The sequence below is a fragment of the Oncorhynchus gorbuscha genome, linkage group LG18, assembly GCF_021184085.1.
Source record: "Oncorhynchus gorbuscha isolate QuinsamMale2020 ecotype Even-year linkage group LG18, OgorEven_v1.0, whole genome shotgun sequence".
Taxonomy (NCBI): Eukaryota; Metazoa; Chordata; class Actinopteri; order Salmoniformes; family Salmonidae; genus Oncorhynchus; species Oncorhynchus gorbuscha.
The window spans coordinates 9,155,672-9,176,061 of record NC_060190.1 but is presented as its reverse complement, the minus strand read 5'-3'; the positions used below and the strand labels follow the sequence as shown (position 1 = coordinate 9,176,061).

Genomic DNA, 20,390 nt, shown 5'->3' with positions numbered 1-20,390 from the left:
ATTTAGAATTCAAGGCACACTTAACCATCATGGCTACCACAGCATTCTGCAGCGATACACCATCCCATCTGGTTTGCTCTTAGTGGGACTATTTGTTTTTGAACAGGACAATGACCCAAGCCAAGGCTGTGTAAGGGCTATTTGACCAAGAAGGAGAGTGATTGAGTGCTGCATCAGATGACTTGGCCTCCACAATCACCCGACCTCAACCCAATTGAGATGGTTTGGGATGAGTTGGACCGCAGAGTGAAGGAAAAGCAGCCAACAAGTGTTTAACATATGTGGGAACTCCTTCAAGACTTTTGCAAAAGCATTCCAGATGAAGCTGGTTGAGAGAATGCCAAGGGTGTGCAAAGCTGTCATCAAGGCAACTTTTTGATTTACTATAAGATTCCATATGTGTCATTTTAGTCAATAAGATTCTTGCTACGTAAGCTTAACTTTCTGAACATTCGAGACGTGTAGTCCACTTGTCATTCCAATCTCCTTTGCATTAGCGTAGCCTCTTCTGTAGCCTGTCAACTATGTGTCTGTCTATCCCTGTTCTTTCCTCTCTGCACAGACCATACAAACGCTCCACACCGCGTGGCCGCGGCCACCCTAATCTGGTGGTCCCAGCGCGCACGACCCACGTGGAGTTCCAGGTCTCCGGTAGCCTCTGGAACTGCCGATCTGCGGCCAACAAGGCAGAGTTCATCTCAGCCTATGCCTCCCTCCAGTCCCTCGACTTCTTGGCACTGACGGAAACATGGATCACCACAGACAACACTGCTACTCCTACTGCTCTCTCTTCGTCCGCCCACGTGTTCTCGCACACCCCGAGAGCTTCTGGTCAGCGGGGTGGTGGCACCGGGATCCTCATCTCTCCCAAGTGGTCATTCTCTCTTTCTCCCCTTACCCATCTGTCTATCGCCTCCTTTGAATTCCATGCTGTCACAGTTACCAGCCCTTTCAAGCTTAACATCCTTATCATTTATCGCCCTCCAGGTTCCCTCGGAGAGTTCATCAATGAGCTTGATGCCTTGATAAGCTCCTTTCCTGAGGACGGCTCACCTCTCACAGTTCTGGGCGACTTTAACCTCCCCACGTCTACCTTTGACTCATTCCTCTCTGCCTCCTTCTTTCCACTCCTCTCCTCTTTTGACCTCACCCTCTCACCTTCCCCCCCTACTCACAAGGCAGGCAATACGCTCAACCTCATCTTTACTAGATGCTGTTCTTCCACTAACCTCATTGCAACTCCCCTCCAAGTCTCCGACCACTACCTTGTATCCTTTTCCCTCTCGCTCTCATCCAACACCTCCCACACTGCCCCTACTCGGATGGTATCGCGCAGTCCCAACCTTCGCTCTCTCTCCCCCGCTACTCTCTCCTCTTCCATCCTATCATCTCTTCCCTCTGCTCAAACCTTCTCCAACCTATCTCCTGATTCTGCCTCCTCAACCCTCCTCTCCTCCCTCTCTGTATCCTTTGACTCTCTATGTCCCCTATCCTCCAGGCCGGCTCGGTCCTCCCCTCCCGCTCCGTGGCTCGATGACTCATTGCGAGCTCACAGAACAGGGCTCCGGGCAGCCGAGCGGAAATGGAGGAAAACTCGCTTCCCTGCGGACCTGGCATCCTTTCACTCCCTCCTCTCTACATTTTCCTCCTCTGTCTCTGCTGCTAAAGCCACTTTCTACCACTCTAAATTCCAAGCATCTGCCTCTAACCCTAGGAAGCTCTTTGCCACCTTCTCCTCCCTCCTGAATCCTCCTCCCCCCTCCCCCTCCTCCCTCTCTGCAGATGACTTCGTCAACCATTTTGAAAAGAAGGTCGACGACATCCGATCCTCGTTTGCTAAGTCAAACGACACCGCTGGTTCTGCTCACACTGCCCTACCCTGTGCTCTGACCTCTTGCTCCCCTCTCTCTCCAGATGAAATCTCGCGTCTTGTGACGGCCGGCCGCCCAACAACCTGCCCGCTTGACCCTATCCCCTCCTCTCTTCTCCAGACCATTTCCGGAGACCTTCTCCCTTACCTCACCTCGCTCATCAACTCATCCCTGACCGCTGGCTACGTCCCTTCCGTTTTCAAGAGAGCGAGAGTTGCACTCCTTCTGAAACAACCTACACTCGATCCCTCCGATGTCAACAATTACAGACCAGTATCCCTTCTTTCTTTTCTCTCCAAAACTCTTGAATGTGCCATCCTTGGCCTGCTCTCCCGCTATCTCTCTCTGAATGACCTTCTTGATCCAAATCAGTCAGGTTTCAAGACTAGTCATTCAACTGAGACTGCTCTCCTCTGTATCACGGAGGCGCTCCGCACTGCTAAAGCTAACTCTCTCTCCTCTGCTCTCATCCTTCTAGATCTATCGGCTGCCTTCGATACTGTGAACCATCAGATCCTCCTCTCCACCCTCTCCGAGTTGGGCATCTCCGACGCGGCCCACGCTTGGATTGCGTCCTACCTGACAGGTCGCTCCTACCAGGTGGCGTGGCGAGAATCTGTCTCCTCACCACGCGCTCTCACCACTGGTGTCCCCCAGGGCTCTGTTCTAGGCCCTCTCCTATTCTCGCTATACACCAAGTCACTTGGCTCTGTCATAACCTCACATGGTCTCTCCTATCATTGCTATGCAGACGACACACAATTAAACTTCCCCTTTCCCCCTTCTGATGACCAGGTGGCGAATCGCATCTCTGCATGTCTGGCAGACATATCAGTGTGGATGACGGATCACCACCTCAAGCTGAACCTCGGCAAGACGGAGCTGCTCTTCCTCCCGGGGAAGGACTGCCCGTTCCATGATCTCGCCATCACGGTTGACAACTCCATTGTGTCCTCCTCCCAGAGCGCTAAGAACCTTGGTGTGATCCTGGACAACACCCTGTCGTTCTCAACCAACATCAAGGCGGTGGCCCGTTCCTGTAGGTTCATGCTCTACAACATCCGCAGAGTACGACCCTGCCTCACACAGGAAGCGGCGCAGGTCCTAATCCAGGCACTTGTCATCTCCCGTCTGGATTACTGCAACTCGCTGTTGACTGGGCTCCCTGCCTGTGCCATTAAACCCCTTCAACTCATCCAGAATGCCGCAGCCCGTCTGGTGTTCAACCTTCCCAAGTTCTCTCACGTCACCCCGCTCCTCCGTTCTCTCCACTGGCTTCCAGTTGAAGCTCGCATCTGCTACAAGACCATGGTGCTTGCCTACGGAGCTGTGAGGGGAACGGCACCTCAGTACCTCCAGGCTCTGATCAGGCCCTACACCCAAACAAGGGCACTGCGTTCATCCACCTCTGGCCTGCTCACCTCCCTACCACTGAGGAAGTACAGCTCCCGCTCAGCCCAGTCAAAACTGTTCGCTGCTCTGGCCCCCCAATGGTGGAACAAACTCCCTCACGACGCCAGGACAGCGGAGTCAATCACCACCTTCCGGAGACACCTGAAACCCCACCTCTTTAAGGAATACCTAGGATAGGATAAGTAATCCCTCTCACCCCCCCCCTTTAAGATTTCGATGCACTATTGTAAAGTGACTGTTCCACTGGATGTCATAAGGTGAATGCACCAATTTGTAAGTCGCTCTGGATAAGAGCGTCTGCTAAATGACTTAAATGTAATGTAAATGTAATTTCATAGTTTGGATGTCTTCACTATCATTCTACAAATGTAGAAAATAGTAAAAAATAAAGAAAAACCCTTGCATGAGTAGGTGTGTCCGAATGTTTGACTGGTACTGTATGTGAACGTCTTTGTTTCGGTTATGAATGTAGCTTCTATGAATGTCTCTGTATACTTACTGTATGTAATGATGTTATATGCCTTTATGTCTGCATATGAATGTTTATGAAATGTAATCTATACAATCGCCACCTCAAACTAAGTGTGCTAATGTCTTTGTACGGTATAGTTTATGGATGTAAATATAACTCATGACAGATGACATAGTCCATTATGTCATGTATATGAAGGCTTTATAAGCGCAGCATGATCGCTAGGCTTCAATCACACTAAACAAAAGCATGACCAGAGACCCTGTAGAACCACTATACTTTTTCAACCACTTTCTGACATTTAGAAAGAGCGTGTTTCAAAGGTAATTGAGCTCAGTGGAGAGAGAAAATGAAGAGCCGAGGTATGACAGCGGTTTTAAAAGGCCTGTTATTTGATAATTCAGTCCCACTCCCGTCCATGTCTCTCATTCAACCAGAGAGAGAGAGAGAGAGAGAGAGAGAGAGAGAGAGAGAGAGAGAGAGAGAGAGAGAGAGAGAGAGAGAGAGAGAGAGAGAGAGAGAGAGAGAGAGAGAGAGAGAGAGAGAGAGAGAGAGAGAGAGAGAGAGTGTCATATGTGTGGAGGATGGTAGACTTTTAGAACAGGCAACCTGTTGGGCACCAGTAGGCTTTCAGGGCCATCGGCACCTGGTTCAATGACACTCAGAAATGGATTGTTATTTATTTATTTTTCTCCTGCAGGTTTGAGGTGGAGCCCTTGACCATGAGAGAGAGAGGGATGGTGAATTGAATTCAATAGGTGGAGGATGCTGGAGCTTTGTTCTCTCTCATTCTCGCTCTCTCCCTCCCTCTGTCTCTCCTGTTCTACCGACATGCTTTTCAAGTGTTTGGGTTTGTGTGGGAGGGATTCTGTCCTCACCCTCTCAACACTATGCAACACTGAATGTTTTATTTTTTTCCGATATTCTGTTGACACTTTACACTCAGTTTGGAAATCTCAGCGAAAAAATAAGTACAGTCTCTTCACAGACAAATGTTTTAGTGGCCCTCAGGTTTTAAATTCAGTTTTTCACTTTAAAGACACGCATTCTGCTTTCCCTACTGTTGTGTAAGGACAGCTAAAACAACATATTACATCACTCCTAGCTCCCACAGAGAGAGAGAGAGACAGAGAAAGAGACAGAGAGAGATAGAGAAAGACAGAGTGAGATAGAGAGAGAGAAATAGAGAGTGAGAGATAGGGGAGAGAGAAAAAGACAGAGATGGAGAGAAATAGAGAGAGAGAAAAAAACAGAAATAGAGAGAGAAAGACAGAGAGCTAGAGCCTCTCTCTCCTCAATCTTTCCTCTGTAATTTAGTGTCTGTGTCACTCAAATATTGTTATGCTGAAATACACACACAACACACGACTGCAATAAACACAATTAGTTCTAATTTTAGAGAGAGCGAGAGAGCGAGAGAGAGAGAGAGAAACCACTGCAATAATTTCCTTCCTGAAGAACACCTAAGGTACGGAGAGATGTAGTGAGAGAATGGGATGAGGCGAAATGAAGAAAGAGAGAGAGAGAGGGAGAGAGAGAAAGAGAGAGAGAGAAACCACTGCAATAATTTCCTTCCTGAAGAACACCTAAGGTACGGAGAGATGTAGTGAGAGAAAGGGATGAGGCAAAGGAAGAAAGAGAGAGAGAGAGAGAGAGAGAGAGAGAGAGAGAGAGAGAGAGAGAGAGAGAGAGAGAGAGAGAGAGAGAGAGAGAGAGAGAGAGAGAGAGAGAGAGAGAGAGAGAGAGAGAGAGAGAGAGAGAGAGAGAAACCACTGAAATCATTTCCTTCCTGAAGAACACCTAAGGTACGGAGAGATGTAGTGAGAGAAAGGGATGAGGCAAAGGAAGAAAGAGAGAGAGAGAGAGAGAGAGAGAGAGAGAGAGAGAGAGAGAGAGAGAGAGAGAGAGAGAGAGAGAGAGAGAGAGAGAGAGAGAGAGAGAGAGAGAGAGAATGAAAGGACAAGAGCTGAGAGAGAATAGGGGAGTGGGAGGAATAAAGAGATGGAGAGTGAGGGAAGAAGGAATAATAAAAGGAGAGAAAGAAAGATAAACACTGAAGAAAGAGGGGGGAGAAGCCCAAAGGAGAGGTAAATAATGACTAAGTAATGAACTGCTGGCTGTTTCTATAAATAGATCCATTAAATTAAAAGCTAGGGCCAACACCTCTTAACCAGTTATCTTGCTCTACAATAGGTCACCGACTGCATCTCGCTCTACAATAGGTCACCGACTGCATCTTGCTCTACAATAGGTCACCGACTGCATCTTGCTCTACAATAGGTCACCGACTGCATATTGGCACTTTCAGCAATACACAGTAAATCCCAAATGACACCCTCCTCCCTTGATAGTGCACTACTTTTGACCAATGTCCTAGAGAAATTTGAGACACACCCACACAGTTCTGAATAGCGTCTGAAAGCATTGACATTTCCATTTTGGTCATTTGGCAGAGCAGACGATCTTATCCAGAGCGACTTGCCATCAGTGTACTCCATACAGGCAGTAGGGAAGACGTGACCCCCAACACACAGGGTTACGACGTACACCGGTGGTAGTGGTGCGTGTGGATCTGTGCCTCAAATAGATACACAGAACAAGTAGGAGGTACGAACCTTGTGGAGGATTCACCCTGGTCCTTCCTTCAGGTTGAGAAGTGAGAGAGGCGAGAGGGGAGAAAGTGAGGAAATATTTAGGAAAGTCTTCATCGCAAACATCATCTACTGAGCCAACGAGTAGCGAGTTGACCTCCAGGGGTCGTATTCAAAGGAGATGCTGAGTATTTGAGGCAGCGTTGTGTTGAGCACATGAGCAAATCACAAGCAAGTCACCAGACTAAACAGAAACAAGACTCAAGACACACACACACACACACACACACATGCATTTCAATGCAGTATAACTATCCAGGCAAACTCGCTAGCAGTGTGTAGACAGGTGTGTGTCATCAGTAGGTATGTGTCATCAGTGTGTGTGTGTGTGTGTGTGTGTGTGTGTGTGTGTGTGTGTGTGTGTGTGTGTGTGTGTGTGTGTGTGTGTGTGTGTGTGTGTGTGTGTGTGTGTGTGTGTGTGTGTGTGTGTGTGTGTGTGTGTGTGTGTGTGTGTGTGTGTGTGTTGTCTAGCTGTCAGTAAAGCATGTAGCAGATGGATTCTCCAATATCTCCAGGTTCCACAACTTTCCATCTGCATATTTACCAGTCTTGAAACGCTATTGGCAGATAATACCAATACAGGCACTCCAGATCTCCCAGTCACACAAGGCTATTCCAGCACAGTGGCAGTCCAATGAGACGAGAGACGGAGATGTGGCCACACATTCATTAAAGCCCGATTGGATCATTTAGACGCTGGTTACCATCAGAAATGGATGGGCCGTGGAGGACGACAGCTAAATTCACTGCCTCAGTTGAAAGTGGAGTGCAGACAATCTCAAGTCTTCAGTGACTCTTAGCTAACTGTGTCAGGCCAAAGTTCCAAATGGCACCCTATTCCCTATGTAGCACACTACTTTTGACTAGGGCCTGATCAAAAGTAGTGCACTACATAGGGAATGGGGTGTTATTGAGAACACTACCTTAAACGGTTAGACTGATGGTTTGAGCATATATTGGGAGATGTGAATGCCTGTTGTGTTAGCAGGATAGAGGTGTACTGGGGTACTGTCTACATGATTGGTTTTTAGTCATATTTCTTGAGTTCTTGAGTTCACTACAGTTTGGATGAAATGGAACCTGGACAATATTGGTCTTTTGATGGCTGTTAACTATTGACTTATTATAACAGAAGACAAATGATAAAATATAAAAGTATTCATTCACAGAAAAGAAGGAAGTACATAAGTGAAATAGTACTTGAGGTAGAGAGGTAGAGGAGATAAGTAGAAAAATAAGTAGCCTGGTCCCAGATCAGTTTGTGCTGTCTTGCCAACACCTATGGCCATTGTCACAAATGTGCCAAACAGATCTGGGACCAGGCTAGGAAAGAAAAGTTAACAGAAATACATCATTGGAAAAAGAGAAGGGAAAAGACTGCTTAACAGGGGCACAGACACCAAACTCAGACACCAGCTGCCAACGTTGTACCTACTTTGTAGGGCTGCAGGTATGCAACGCCTTCAAATGAGGCTTCCAGGTAGCAATGGAAACCGAGTTCTCATCAGCCGCATAACTACGCCAAACACACTGCATGCAGAACACACAGAAACACAGGTGGAGGAAAAGAAATAGAGACAAAAGAGAGAAAATGAGACAAAAGAAAATCCAAAAAAGAAGAAGAAAGACAAACAGGAATAAAACAAATGGGGGGGAAAAAAAACTCTGATTAGTGATTCAAAAAAACACAACAAAGCAATCACGGGTCAATGGTCACGCATGAGTGACACGTTCTGTCGCTGGGCCGAGTTCGAAGGCCAGGTACAGTACATGCCTGTGGGGCTGGGAGGGCAGGAGGCTCACGTGGTAACGCCACGTGGCGCCTAGGTACGGCCTGGTAGAGTAGTCGGTGGAGTAGTAGCGCCACGCAGCCTGGTGCGGTGGGAGGACGGAGAGGAGGAGAGGGGAGGAGGAGGGGAAAGGAGGTAGAGGAGGAAGAAGAAGATAGCAGGGGAGGAGGGTAAGGAGGAGAAGAATGAGCAAGGTAAGAGGAGAAAGCAGAGAAGGTAGAGGAGGTAGGCAGGAGAGGAAGCGAGGGATGGAGGGATACACAAAGGAAACCACAAGGTGAGGTCACAAACAGGAAGGAAAAGAGGAAAACAAGGGACGCAGGGAAGAGGGAAGGATAGCTAACAGCTTAAGCTTGCCTGACACTCTTGTGGGTAAGAGTGTTAGGAATTGGGGAGAATGGACAGAACCTATAGCTTGGAAGCAATGGAGAACCCGGGGTTAGAGGAGGTCACCCTACATGCTGGTTCCTGGGCATGTGTGGAGGGAATGTGAGGGGGAGAAAATAGAGACTGGATAACAACAACATTACTTTTCGTTTCAACGTCACCATACTTCACATTCGCAACAGTAAGGTAAACGATTGATTCAATCAACGAGAGACAATGACTATCTATATCTGGCACACATCTCTAATGATGTATTCATAGCCCAAGGGCAATTTGAATTGACAATACCATTAAAGTGACTATAGTACCACTGGCAGTATTGTAGTAAGTGTGAGTCAGAGAAAATGAGGCTCTGTCCCAAATGGCATCTCCTTCATAGCATTTTATGACTAGGACCCATAGGGCTTGGGTCAAAAGAAGTGCACTATATAGGGAATAGGGTGCTATTTGGGACATAGCCTGTGATAGCTACAACACTTTGCCTTTACCTGGATGAGACAAGCGGCTGGATTCCTCCTCTTCTCAAAGTGCTTCTGTCTGTGCTGCTCCTGGACCTTCAGGGCAAAGCCTGAGCCCAGTATACCCTGGGAAGACACAGGAGGACATGGGAATCAGCTGAGAACATGTCAAACGGCTCTTTTGTCGGCCATTTTGGGTCAATGCCTCATTAGTGACTGTGAACAACATGTGACCGTGAAGTCAGATAGGGGAGGTGGTCTAGTAGAGTAACTGAAAGGATACAATCATGTAGGTAGTGTGCGTGTGTGTGTATGCATGTGTCTGCCAATTTGTGTGTGTGTATGTGTGTGTGCGTGCGTGCATATGTGCGCGTATGAGTGTGTGTGTGTACTCACCGCTGGCAGGGCAAAGAAGGAGATGCCCAGTAGAGCAAAACCAGCTGAGAGCATACGGCCGGTCCATGTCTTCGGGGTCTTGTCCCCGTAACCAATGGTTGTCAAGGTGATCTGAGAACACACACAAACACAATTATATCTTGAGAAAGACGCCACTATTAGGTCCTAAATTATACTATATGGAGCGAAGCCACCAAAATAAATATCATCGACATACATTTGTGAGGGCATTGAAATCCCAACAAAATGGCTGCAATTTACACTATTTACTAGGGTCTATTCAAAGAATAAATATTGTATGTGTGATGATAATGCATCTCTGCCTTTTGATGTTTATATCACTTCATTGGCTTATTATATAGCTTTAGTTTCATCTGCCTCCTCTCTCTCTCTGTCTCTCACTCTCCTCATTTTCAGTCTCTCTCTCTCTCTCTGTCTCTCTCTCTCCTCATTTTCAGTCTCTCTCTCTCTCTCTGTCTGTCTCTCTCCCACTCTCCCTCTCTTTTCAGTCTCTCTCTCTCTCTCTCTCTCTCTCAGTCTCTCTCTGTCTGTCTCTCTCTCACTCTCCCTCTCTTTTCAGTCTCTCTCTCTCTGTCTCTCTCCTCTCTCTCTCCCTCTCTTTTCAGTCTCTCTCTCTCTCTCTGTCTCTCTCTGTCTGTCTCTCTCCCACTCTCCCTCTCTTTTTCAGTCTCTCTCTCTCTCTCTCTCTCTCTCTCTCTCTCTCTCTCTCTCTCTCTCTCTCTCTCTCTCTCTCTCTCTCTCTCTCTCTTTTCAGTCTCTCTCCTCTCTCTTTTCAGTCTCTCTCCCACTCTCCCTCTCTTTTTCAGTCTCTCTCTCTCTTTCTTTCTCTGTCTGTCTCTCTCCCACTGTCCCTCTCTTTTCCGTCTCTCTCCCCATCTCTCTTTCCCTCTCCCCCCCTCTCTTTCTCATCTCTCTCTCTCTCTCTTTCTCATCTCTCTCTCTCTCTTTCTCATCTCTCTCTCTCTCTCTCTCTCTCTCTCTCTCTCTCTCTCTCTCTCTCTCTCTCTCTCTCTCTCTCTCTCTCTCTCTCTCTCTCTCTCTCTCTCTCTCTCTCTCTCTCTCTCTCCTACTGCTATCTAATTGGCTGAAAAGCACAGGAGATAATTCCCTATTGATTTAGTGACTCTTCTATCTGGGTTTCCATTCTGCCGTGCTGGGCTGCTGTTCATGACAAAGAAGGTCGTGGCCATTTTGTGTCATTATGACTTTTGGAGGCAGTATATAAATGGTGGCTAATGGTGCTGGGACTAATGCATATTAAGAAGAAGAAGGTTTTTAGTCAAAGCTTATTTGCAACAAAACAGGAGGTACATAAAAAGAAAAGTGCCTGGCAAAGAATGAAAGGACTTTTTGCCTCTTCTCCTTTGCCTCCTTTAACGTGAAAATAATAATACTGAAAATGTGTCGTATTAGTGAAAATGTTGAATTTTCACAGGTAAATACTATTTGAATAAGAGCTTTATTTCATTGTTGTCCAGAAACCAAATCAGGGACAGGCTGTGCAGCTGAGTAGAAATACGGAACATTAAATTAATAGAACATCAAAAAACAATGTTAAGTGTTTGGAAAACAGTCGTAGGAAAAGTGTAGCATTTCGCTCCACTCGCATTAACATCTGCTAACCATGTGTATGTGACAAATAAAATTTGTTTTGACCCCTTAACTGGCAAACATGGACTGTTCCAACATCATCCACCATCCACTGTGGACTCTCCCATTATGTAACTTTACTCACCGTTCCCCACCATAAGGCATCAGCATAGGTGGCAAACTCGCTGTTGAACTTGTTCTCCACAAGGTAGACCAGAAAGGAGGAGAAGATGAGGACCAGGAAGCCAATGTACCAGGCCGTCACCAGCTCCTACAGGGAAAGATTTTTATTTTATTTTTACGATTCCCATTTGCTGACGCCATAACGTCAGAGAAGACGTCTCCAGAGAAGGAAGAGAGGAGAGAGGAGGGTGAAGAATGGAGAATGGAGAAAGAAGAGAAGAGAGGAGAGAGAAGAGAAGAGAAGAGAAGAGAGAAGAAAAGAGAGGAGAGAGAAGAACAGAGAGGAGAGAAGAGAGGAGGGAGAAGAAAGGATGGAGAAGAAAGTAGAGAGGAGAGAAGACAGGAGAGAGGAGAGAGGAGGGAGAAGAAAGGAGAAAGAAGAGAAAAGAGAAGAGAGAGGAGAGAAGAAAAGAGAGGAGAGAAGAGGAGAGGAGGGAGAAGAAAGGAGGGAGAAGAAAGGAGAGAGGAGAGAAGACAGGAGAGAGGAGAGAGGAGGGAGAAGAAAGGAGAGAGGGGAGAAGAGGGAGAAGAAAGGAGAGAGGAGAGAAGAGAGGAGACAGGAAAGATGAGTGAGGAGAAGAGAGAAGAGGGGAGAGAAGAGAGAGGGGGGGAGGGAGAAGAAAGGAGAGAGGAGAGAAGACAGGAGAGAGGAGAGAGGAGGGAGAAGAAAGGAGAAAGAAGAGAAAAGAGAAGAGAGAGGAGAGAAGAAAAGAGAGGAGAGAAGAGGAGAGGAGGGAGAAGAAAGGAGGGAGAAGAAAGGAGAGAGGAGAGAAGACAGGAGAGAGGAGAGAGGAGGGAGAAGAAAGGAGAGAGGGGAGAAGAGGGAGAAGAAAGGAGAGAGGAGAGAAGAGAGGAGACAGGAAAGATGAGTGAGGAGAAGAGAGAAGAGGGGAGAGAAGAGAGAGGGGGGAGGGAGAAGAAAGGAGAGAGGAGAGAAGACAGGAGAGAGGAGAGAGGAGGGAGAAGAAAGGAGAGAGGGGAGAAGAGGAGAAGAAAGGAGAGAGGAGAGAAGAGAGGAGACAGGAAAGATGAGTGAGGAGAAGAGAGAAGAGGGGAGAGAAGAGAGAGGGGGGAGGGAGAAGAAAGGAGAGAGGAGAGAAGACAGGAGAGAGGAGAGAGGAGGGAGAAGAAAGGAGAAAGAAGAGAAAAGAGAAGAGAGAGGAGAGAAGAAAAGAGAGGAGAGAAGAGGAGAGGAGGGAGAAGAAAGGAGGGAGAAGAAAGGAGAGAGGAGAGAAGACAGGAGAGAGGAGAGAGGAGGGAGAAGAAAGGATAGAGGAGAGAAGAGAGGAGAAGAGAGAAGAGGGGAGAGAAGAGAGAGGGGGGAGGGAGAAGAAAGGAGAGAGGAGGGAGAAGAAAGGAAAGAGGAGAGATGAGAGGAGAGAGGAAGGAGAGAGGAGAGAAGAAGAAGGAAAGAGAGAGAGGAGAGGAGAGAGGAAAGATGAGAAAGGAGAAGAGAGAAGAGGGGAGAGAAGAGAGATAGGGGGAGGAGGGAGAAGAAAGGAGAGAGGAGGGAGAAGAAAGGAGAGAGGAGAGGAGACAGGAGAGAGGAGAGAGGAGGGAGAAGAAAGGAGAGAGGGGAGAAGAGGGAGAAGAAAGGAGAGAGGGGAGAAGAGGGAGAAGAAAGGAGAGAGGAGAGAAGAGGGAGAAGAAAGGAGAGAGGAGAGAAGAGGGAGAAGAAAGGAGATAGGGGAGAAGAGGGAGAAGAAAGGAGAGAGGGGAGAAGAAAGGAGAGAGGAGAGAAGAAGAAGGAACAAGAGAGGAGAGAAGAGAGGAGAGAGGAAAGATGAGAGGAGAAGAGGGGAGAGGAGAGAGAGGGGAGAAGAGGGAGGAGAAAGGAGAGAGCAGAGGAGAGAGGAGGGAGAAGAAAGGAGAGAGGAGAGGAGAGGAGAGAGGAAGGAGAGAGAAGTGTGTGTGACTGTGTTTGTCTGTGTGAGTGTGTGTGTCTGTCACTGTGTGTGTGTGTCTGTGTATCTGTGACTGTGTATCTGTGACTGCATATCTGTGACTGCGTATCTGTGACTGCGAATCTGTGACTGCGTATCTGTGACTGCGTATATTCGTCAGGCAGCCCCACCTTGCTGTGTGCGTACACCACTGATCCCAGCAGTTTCCAGGTGCCGCCGCGCCGGTCCATACGCACCATACGCAGGATCTGCAGGAAGCGGAGGCTACGTAGGGCGGACGTGGCGATGATGTTACCCTGGCTTCCTGCCGACACCACCGCTAGGGAGGCTATCAGTACGATGATGTCTGGGAGGGGGCGGGGGATATGGGAATTGTGAGAGAGAGAGAGACATAACAGTACTGGTGTAGACTGGACACTAACATAACAATACTGGTGTAGACTGGACACTAACATAACAGTACTGGTGTAGACTGGGCACTAACATAACAGTACTGGTGTGGACTGGACACTAACATAACAGTACTGGTGTAGACTGGACACTAACATAACAACTGGTGTAGACTGGACACTAACATAACAATACTGGTGTAGACTGGACACTAACATAACAGTACGGGTGTAGACTGGACACTAACATAACAGTACTGGTGTAGACTGGACACTAACATAACAGTACTGGTGTAGACTGGACACTAACATAACAGTACTGGTGTGGACTGGGCACTAACATAACAGTACTGGTGTGGACTGGACACTAACATAACAGTACTGGTGTAGACTGGAAACTAACATAACAGTACTGGTGTAGACTGGACACTAACATAACAGTACTGGTGTAGACTGGACACTAACTGTCATGTTTGTCATTTATTATCATGTCTTGTCCCTGTGCTCCCCATTCTATTCGTTTCCCTCTGCTGGTCTTATTAGGTTCTTTCCCTCTTTCTATCCCTCTCTCTCCCCCTCCCTCTCTCACTCTCTCGCTCTCTCTTCTCTCTATCGTTCCGTTCCTGCTCCCAGCTGTTCCTATTCCCCTAATCAATCATTTAGTCTTCCCACACCTGTTCCCGATCCTTTCCCCTGATTAGAGTCCCTATTTCTTCCTTTGTGTTCCGTTCCTGTCCTGTCGGTTCCTTGTTTAGAATTCACCGTGCTGTGATTGTGTATCGCCCTGTCGTGTCGTGTTTTCCTCAGATGCTGCGTGGTGAGCAGGTGTCTGAGTCTGTCTGGTTCGAGTGCCTTCCCGAGGCAACCTGCTGTTCACCTGCTGTTCAAGATCGAGTCTCCAGTTGGTCCTCGTCATTTCGAGTGAAAGTTGTGTTTTTTGTTTGTATTCACTTTACTGGATTAAAGACTCTGTTTTCGCCAAGTCGCTTTTGGGTCCTCTTTCACCTGCATGACAGAAGGAACCGACCAAGGAATGGACCCAGCGACTTCAGACGCTCGTTACACTGCCGTCGAGATCCAAGGAGCCATGCTCGGCAGACACGAGCAGGAATTGTCTGCTGCTCGCCATGCCGTGGAGAACCTGGCCGCTCAGGTTTCCGACCTCTCTGGACAGTTCCAGAGTCTACGTCTCGTGCCACCTGTTACTTCCTGGCCTGCCGAGTCTCCAGAACCTAGGGTTAATAACCCACCTTGCTACTCCGGGCAGCCCACTGAGTGCCGCTCCTTTCTCACGCAGTGTGAGATTGTGTTCTCTCTCCAACCCAACACATACTCTAGAGAGAGAGCTCGGGTTGCTTACGTCATTTCACTCCTTACTGGCCGGGCTCGAGAATGGGGCACAGCTATCTGGGAGGCAAGGGCTGATTGCTCTAACAAGTTCCAGAACTTTAAAGAGGAGATGATTCGGGTTTTTGACCGTTCAGTTTTTGGTAGGGAGGCTTCTAGGGCCCTGGCTTCCTTATGCCAAGGTGAACGGTCCATAACGGATTATTCTATTGAGTTTCGCACTCTTGCTGCCTCTAGTGAGTGGAACGAGCCGGCGCTGCTCGCTCGTTTTCTGGAGGGACTCCACGCAGTGGTTAAGGATGAGATTCTCTCCCGGGAGGTTCCTTCAGATGTGGACTCTTTGATTGCTCTCGCCATCCGCATAGAACGACGGGTAGATCTTCGTCACCGGGCTCGTGGAAGAGAGCTCGCATCAACGGTGTTTCCCTGCTCCGCATCGCAACCATCTCCCTCCTCTGGCTCAGAGACTGAGCCCATGCAGCTGGGAGGGATTCGCATCTCGACTAAGGAGAGGGAACGGAGGATCACCAACCGCCTGTGCCTCTATTGCGGAGTTGCTGGACATTTTGTTAATTCATGTCCAGTAAAAGCCAGAGCTCATCTGTAAGCGGAGGGCTACAGGTGAGCGCAACTACTCAAGTCTCTCCATCAAAATCCTGTACTACTTTGTCGGTCCATCTACGCTGGACCGGTTCGGGTGCTACATGTAGTGCCTTGATAGACTCTGGGGCTGAGGGTTGTTTCATGGACGAAGCATGGGTTCGGAAACATGACATTCCTTTCAGAGAGTTAGAGAAGCCTACGCCCATGTTCGCCTTAGATGGTAGTCATCTTCCCAGTATCAGATTTGAGACACTACCTTTAACCCTCACAGTATCTGGTAACCACAGTGAGACTATTTCTTTTTTGATTTTCCGTTCACCGTTTACACCTGTTGTTTTGGGTCATCCCTGGCTAGTATGTCATAATCCTTCTATTAATTGGTCTAGTAATTCTATCCTATCCTGGAACGTTTCTTGTCATGTGAAGTGTTTAATGTCTGCCATCCCTCCCGTTTCTTCTGTCCCTACTTCTCAGGAGGAACCTGGCGATTTGACAGGAGTGCCGGAGGAATATCATGATCTGCGCACGGTCTTCAGTCGGTCCCGAGCCAACTCCCTTCCTCCTCACCGGTCGTATGATTGTAGTATTGATCTCCTTCCGGGGACCACTCCTCCTCGGGGTAGACTATACTCTCTGTCGGCTCCCGAACGTAAGGCTCTCGAGGATTATTTGTCTGTGTCTCTTGACGCCGGTACCATAGTGCCTTCTTCCTCTCCCGGCCGGGGCGGGGTTCTTTTTGTTAAGAAGAAGGACGGTACTCTGCGCCCCTGCGTGGATTATCGAGGGCTGAATGACATAACGGTTAAGAATCGTTATCCGCTTCCCCTTATGTCATCAGCCTTCGAGATTCTGCAGGGAGCCAGGTGCTTTACTAAGTTGGACCTTCGTAACGCTTACCATCTCGTGCGCATCAGAGAGGGGGACGAGTGGAAAACGGCGTTTAACACTCCGTTAGGGCATTTTGAGTACCGGGTTCTGCCGTTCGGTCTCGCCAATGCGCCAGCTGTTTTTCAGGCATTAGTTAATGATGTTCTGAGAGACATGCTGAACATCTTTGTTTTTGTCTATCTTGACGATATCCTGATTTTTTCTCCGTCACTCGAGATTCATGTTCAGCACGTTCGACGTGTTCTACAGCGCCTTTTAGAGAATTGTCTCTACGTAAAGTCTGAGAAGTGCTCTTTTCATGTCTCCTCCGTTACTTTTCTCGGTTCCGTTATTTCCGCTGAAGGCATTCAGATGGATTCCGCTAAGGTCCAAGCTGTCAGTGATTGGCCCGTTCCAAGGTCACGTGTCGAGTTGCAGCGCTTTTTAGGTTTCGCTAATTTCTATCGGCGTTTCATTCGTAATTTCGGTCAAGTTGCTGCCCCTCTCACAGCTCTTACTTCTGTCAAGACGTGTTTTAAGTGGTCCGGTTCCGCCCAGGGAGCTTTTGATCTTCTAAAAGAACGTTTTACGTCCGCTCCTATCCTCGTTACTCCTGACGTCACTAGACAATTCATTGTCGAGGTTGACGCTTCAGAGGTAGGCGTGGGAGCCATTCTATCCCAGCGCTTCCAGTCTGACGATAAGGTTCATCCTTGCGCTTATTTTTCTCATCGCCTGTCGCCATCTGAGCGCAACTATGATGTGGGTAACCGTGAACTGCTCGCCATCCGCTTAGCCCTAGGCGAATGGCGACAGTGGTTGGAGGGGGCGACCGTTCCTTTTGTCGTTTGGACAGACCATAAGAACCTTGAGTACATCCGTTCTGCCAAACGACTTAATGCCCGTCAAGCTCGTTGGGCGTTGTTTTTCGCTCGTTTCGAGTTTGTGATTTCTTACCGTCCGGGTAGCAAGAACACCAAGCCTGATGCCTTATCCCGTCTGTTTAGTTCTTCTGTGGCTTCTACTGATCCCGAGGGGATTCTTCCTTATGGGCGTGTTGTCGGGTTAACTGTCTGGGGAATTGAGAGACAGGTTAAGCAAGCACTCACGCACACTGCGTCGCCGCGCGCTTGTCCTAGTAACCTCCTTTTCGTTCCTGTTTCCACTCGTCTGGCTGTTCTTCAGTGGGCTCACTCTGCCAAGTTAGCTGGTCATCCCGGTGTTCGAGGCACTCTTGCGTCTATTCGCCAGCGCTTTTGGTGGCCGACTCAGGAGCGTGACACGCGCCGTTTCGTGGCTGCTTGTTCGGACTGCGCGCAGACTAAGTCGGGTAACTCTCCTCCTGCCGGTCGTCTCAGACCGCTCCCCATTCCTTCTCGACCATGGTCTCACATCGCCCTAGACTTCATTACCGGTCTGCCTTTGTCTGCGGGGAAGACTGTGATTCTTACGGTTGTCGATAGGTTCTCTAAGGCGGCACATTTCATTCCCCTCGCTAAACTTCCTTCCGCTAAGGAGACGGCACAAATCATTATCGAGAATGTATTCAGAATTCATGGCCTCCCGTTAGACGCCGTTTCAGACAGAGGCCCGCAATTCACGTCACAGTTTTGGAGGGAGTTCTGTCGTTTGATTGGTGCGTCCGTCAGTCTCTCTTCCGGGTTTCATCCCCAGTCTAACGGTCAAGCAGAGAGGGCCAATCAGACGATTGGTCGCATACTACGCAGCCTTTCTTTCAGAAACCCTGCGTCTTGGGCAGAACAGCTCCCTGGGCAGAATACGCTCACAATTCGCTTCCTTCGTCTGCTACCGGGTTATCTCCGTTTCAGAGTAGTCTGGGTTACCAGCCTCCTCTGTTCTCATCCCAGCTTGCCGAGTCCAGCGTTCCCTCCGCTCAAGCGTTTGTTCAACGTTGTGAGCGCACCTGGAGGAGGGTGAGGTCTGCACTTTGCCGTTACAGGGCACAGACTGTGAGAGCCGCCAATAAACGCAGGATTAAGAGTCCAAGGTATTGTTGCGGCCAGAGAGTGTGGCTTTCCACTCGCAACCTTCCTCTTACGACAGCTTCTCGTAAGTTGACTCCGCGGTTCATTGGTCCGTTCCGTGTTTCCCAGGTCGTCAATCCTGTCGCTGTGCGACTGCTTCTTCCGCGACATCTTCGTCGCGTCCATCCTGTCTTCCATGTCTCCTGTGTTAAGCCCTTTCTTCGCACCCCCGTTCGTCTTCCCTCCCCCCCTCCCGTCCTTGTCGAGAGCGCACCTATTTACAAGGTACATAAGATCATGGACATGCGTTCTCGGGGACGGGGTCACCAATACTTAGTGGATTGGGAGGGTTACGGTCCTGAGGAGAGGAGTTGGGTTCCGTCTCGGGACGTGCTGGACCGTTCACTCATTGATGATTTCCTCCGTTGCCGCCAGGATTCCTCCTCGAGTGCGCCAGGAGGCGCTCGGTGAGTGGGGGGGTACTGTCATGTTTGTCATTTATTATCATGTCTTGTCCCTGTGCTCCCCATTCTATTCGTTTCCCTCTGACTGGTCTTACTGGTCTTATTAGGTTCTTTCCCTCTTTCTATCCCTCTCTCCCCCTCCCTCTCTCACTCTCTCGCTCTCTCTTCTCTCTATCGTTCCGTTCCTGCTCCCAGCTGTTCCTATTCCCCTAATCAATCATTTAGTCTTCCCACACCTGTTCCCGATCCTTTCCCCTGATTAGAGTCCCTATTTCTTCCTTTGTGTTCCGTTCCTGTCCTGTCGGTTCCTTGTTTAGAATTCACCGTGCTGTGATTGTGTATCGCCCTGTCGTGTCGTGTTTTCCTCAGATGCTGCGTGGTGAGCAGGTGTCTGAGTCTGTCTGGTTCGAGTGCCTTCCCGAGGCAACCTGCTGTTCACCTGCTGTTCAAGATCGAGTCTCCAGTTGGTCCTCGTCATTTCGAGTGAAAGTTGTGTTTTTTGTTTGTATTCACTTTACTGGATTAAAGACTCTGTTTTCGCCAAGTCGCTTTTGGGTCCTCTTTCACCTGCATGACACTAACATAACAGTACTGGTGTAGACTGGACACTAACATAACAGTACTGGTGTAGACTGGACACTAACATAACAGTACTGGTGTAGACTGGACACTAACATAACAGTACTGGTGTACTGGTGTAGACTGGACACTACTGGACACTAACATAACAGTACTGGTGTAGACTGGAACTGGTGTAGACTGGACACTAACATAACAGTACTGGTGTACTGGACACTAACATAACAGTACTGGTGTAGACTGGACACTAACATAACAGTACTGGTGTACTGGGTGTATAACATAACAGTACTGGTGTAGACTGGACACTAACATAACAGTACTGGTGTAGACTGGACACTAACATAACAGTACTGGTGTAGACTGGACACTAACATAACAGTACTGGTGTGGACTGGACACTAACATAACAGTACTGGTGTAGACTGGACACTAACATAACAGTACTGGTGTAGACTGGACACTAACATAACTGGTGTAGTACTGGTGTAGACTGGACACTAACATAACAGTACTGGTGTGGACTGGACACTAACATAACAACAGTACTGTGTGGACTCCTGACATAGACTGGACACTAACATAACAGACTGGACACTAACATAACAGTACTGGTGTGGACTGGACACTAACATAACAGTACTGGTGTAGACTGGACACTAACATAACAGTACTGGTGTAGACTGGACACTAACATAACAGTACTGGTGTGGACTGGACACTAACATAACAGTGAAACTAGGTGAAATGGATACAGGTGAGAGCCATTCAAACTTGACCAAATCTTGACCATTACTATCGGTCAAATTGACCCTGAATATATCCGTGAAACTTCAACCCTTGAGGGGCTGTTGTAAACAAATCATTATGTTGTAATTACAGATGAACCCCTTATTGTGTGTGTGTGTGTGTGTGTGTGTGTGTGTGTGTGTGTGTGTGTGTGTGTGTGTGTGTGTGTGTGTGTGTGTGTGTGTGCGTGCGTGCGTGCGTGCGTGCGTGCGTGCGTGCGTGTGCTGTCAT

General features: G+C 48.4%; 1 protein-coding gene across 2 annotated transcripts in view; it reads right to left on the bottom strand.

Moving 5' to 3' along the window:
- LOC124003044 (potassium voltage-gated channel subfamily KQT member 5-like) overlaps window positions 1-20,390 on the bottom strand; it is a 178,225-nt gene that overhangs the window by 15,611 nt on the left and 142,224 nt on the right. For both annotated transcript variants that reach the window (XM_046311029.1, XM_046311030.1), the window contains exons 4-9: window positions 13,307-13,482; window positions 11,195-11,320; window positions 9,439-9,549; window positions 9,073-9,168; window positions 7,843-7,937; window positions 6,372-6,398 (exon numbers count right to left, since the gene is read on the bottom strand). In XM_046311029.1, coding sequence (XP_046166985.1) covers window positions 6,372-6,398; window positions 7,843-7,937; window positions 9,073-9,168; window positions 9,439-9,549; window positions 11,195-11,320; window positions 13,307-13,482 — 631 coding nt within the window. The remainder of the gene's footprint in view (window positions 1-6,371; window positions 6,399-7,842; window positions 7,938-9,072; window positions 9,169-9,438; window positions 9,550-11,194; window positions 11,321-13,306; window positions 13,483-20,390) is intronic.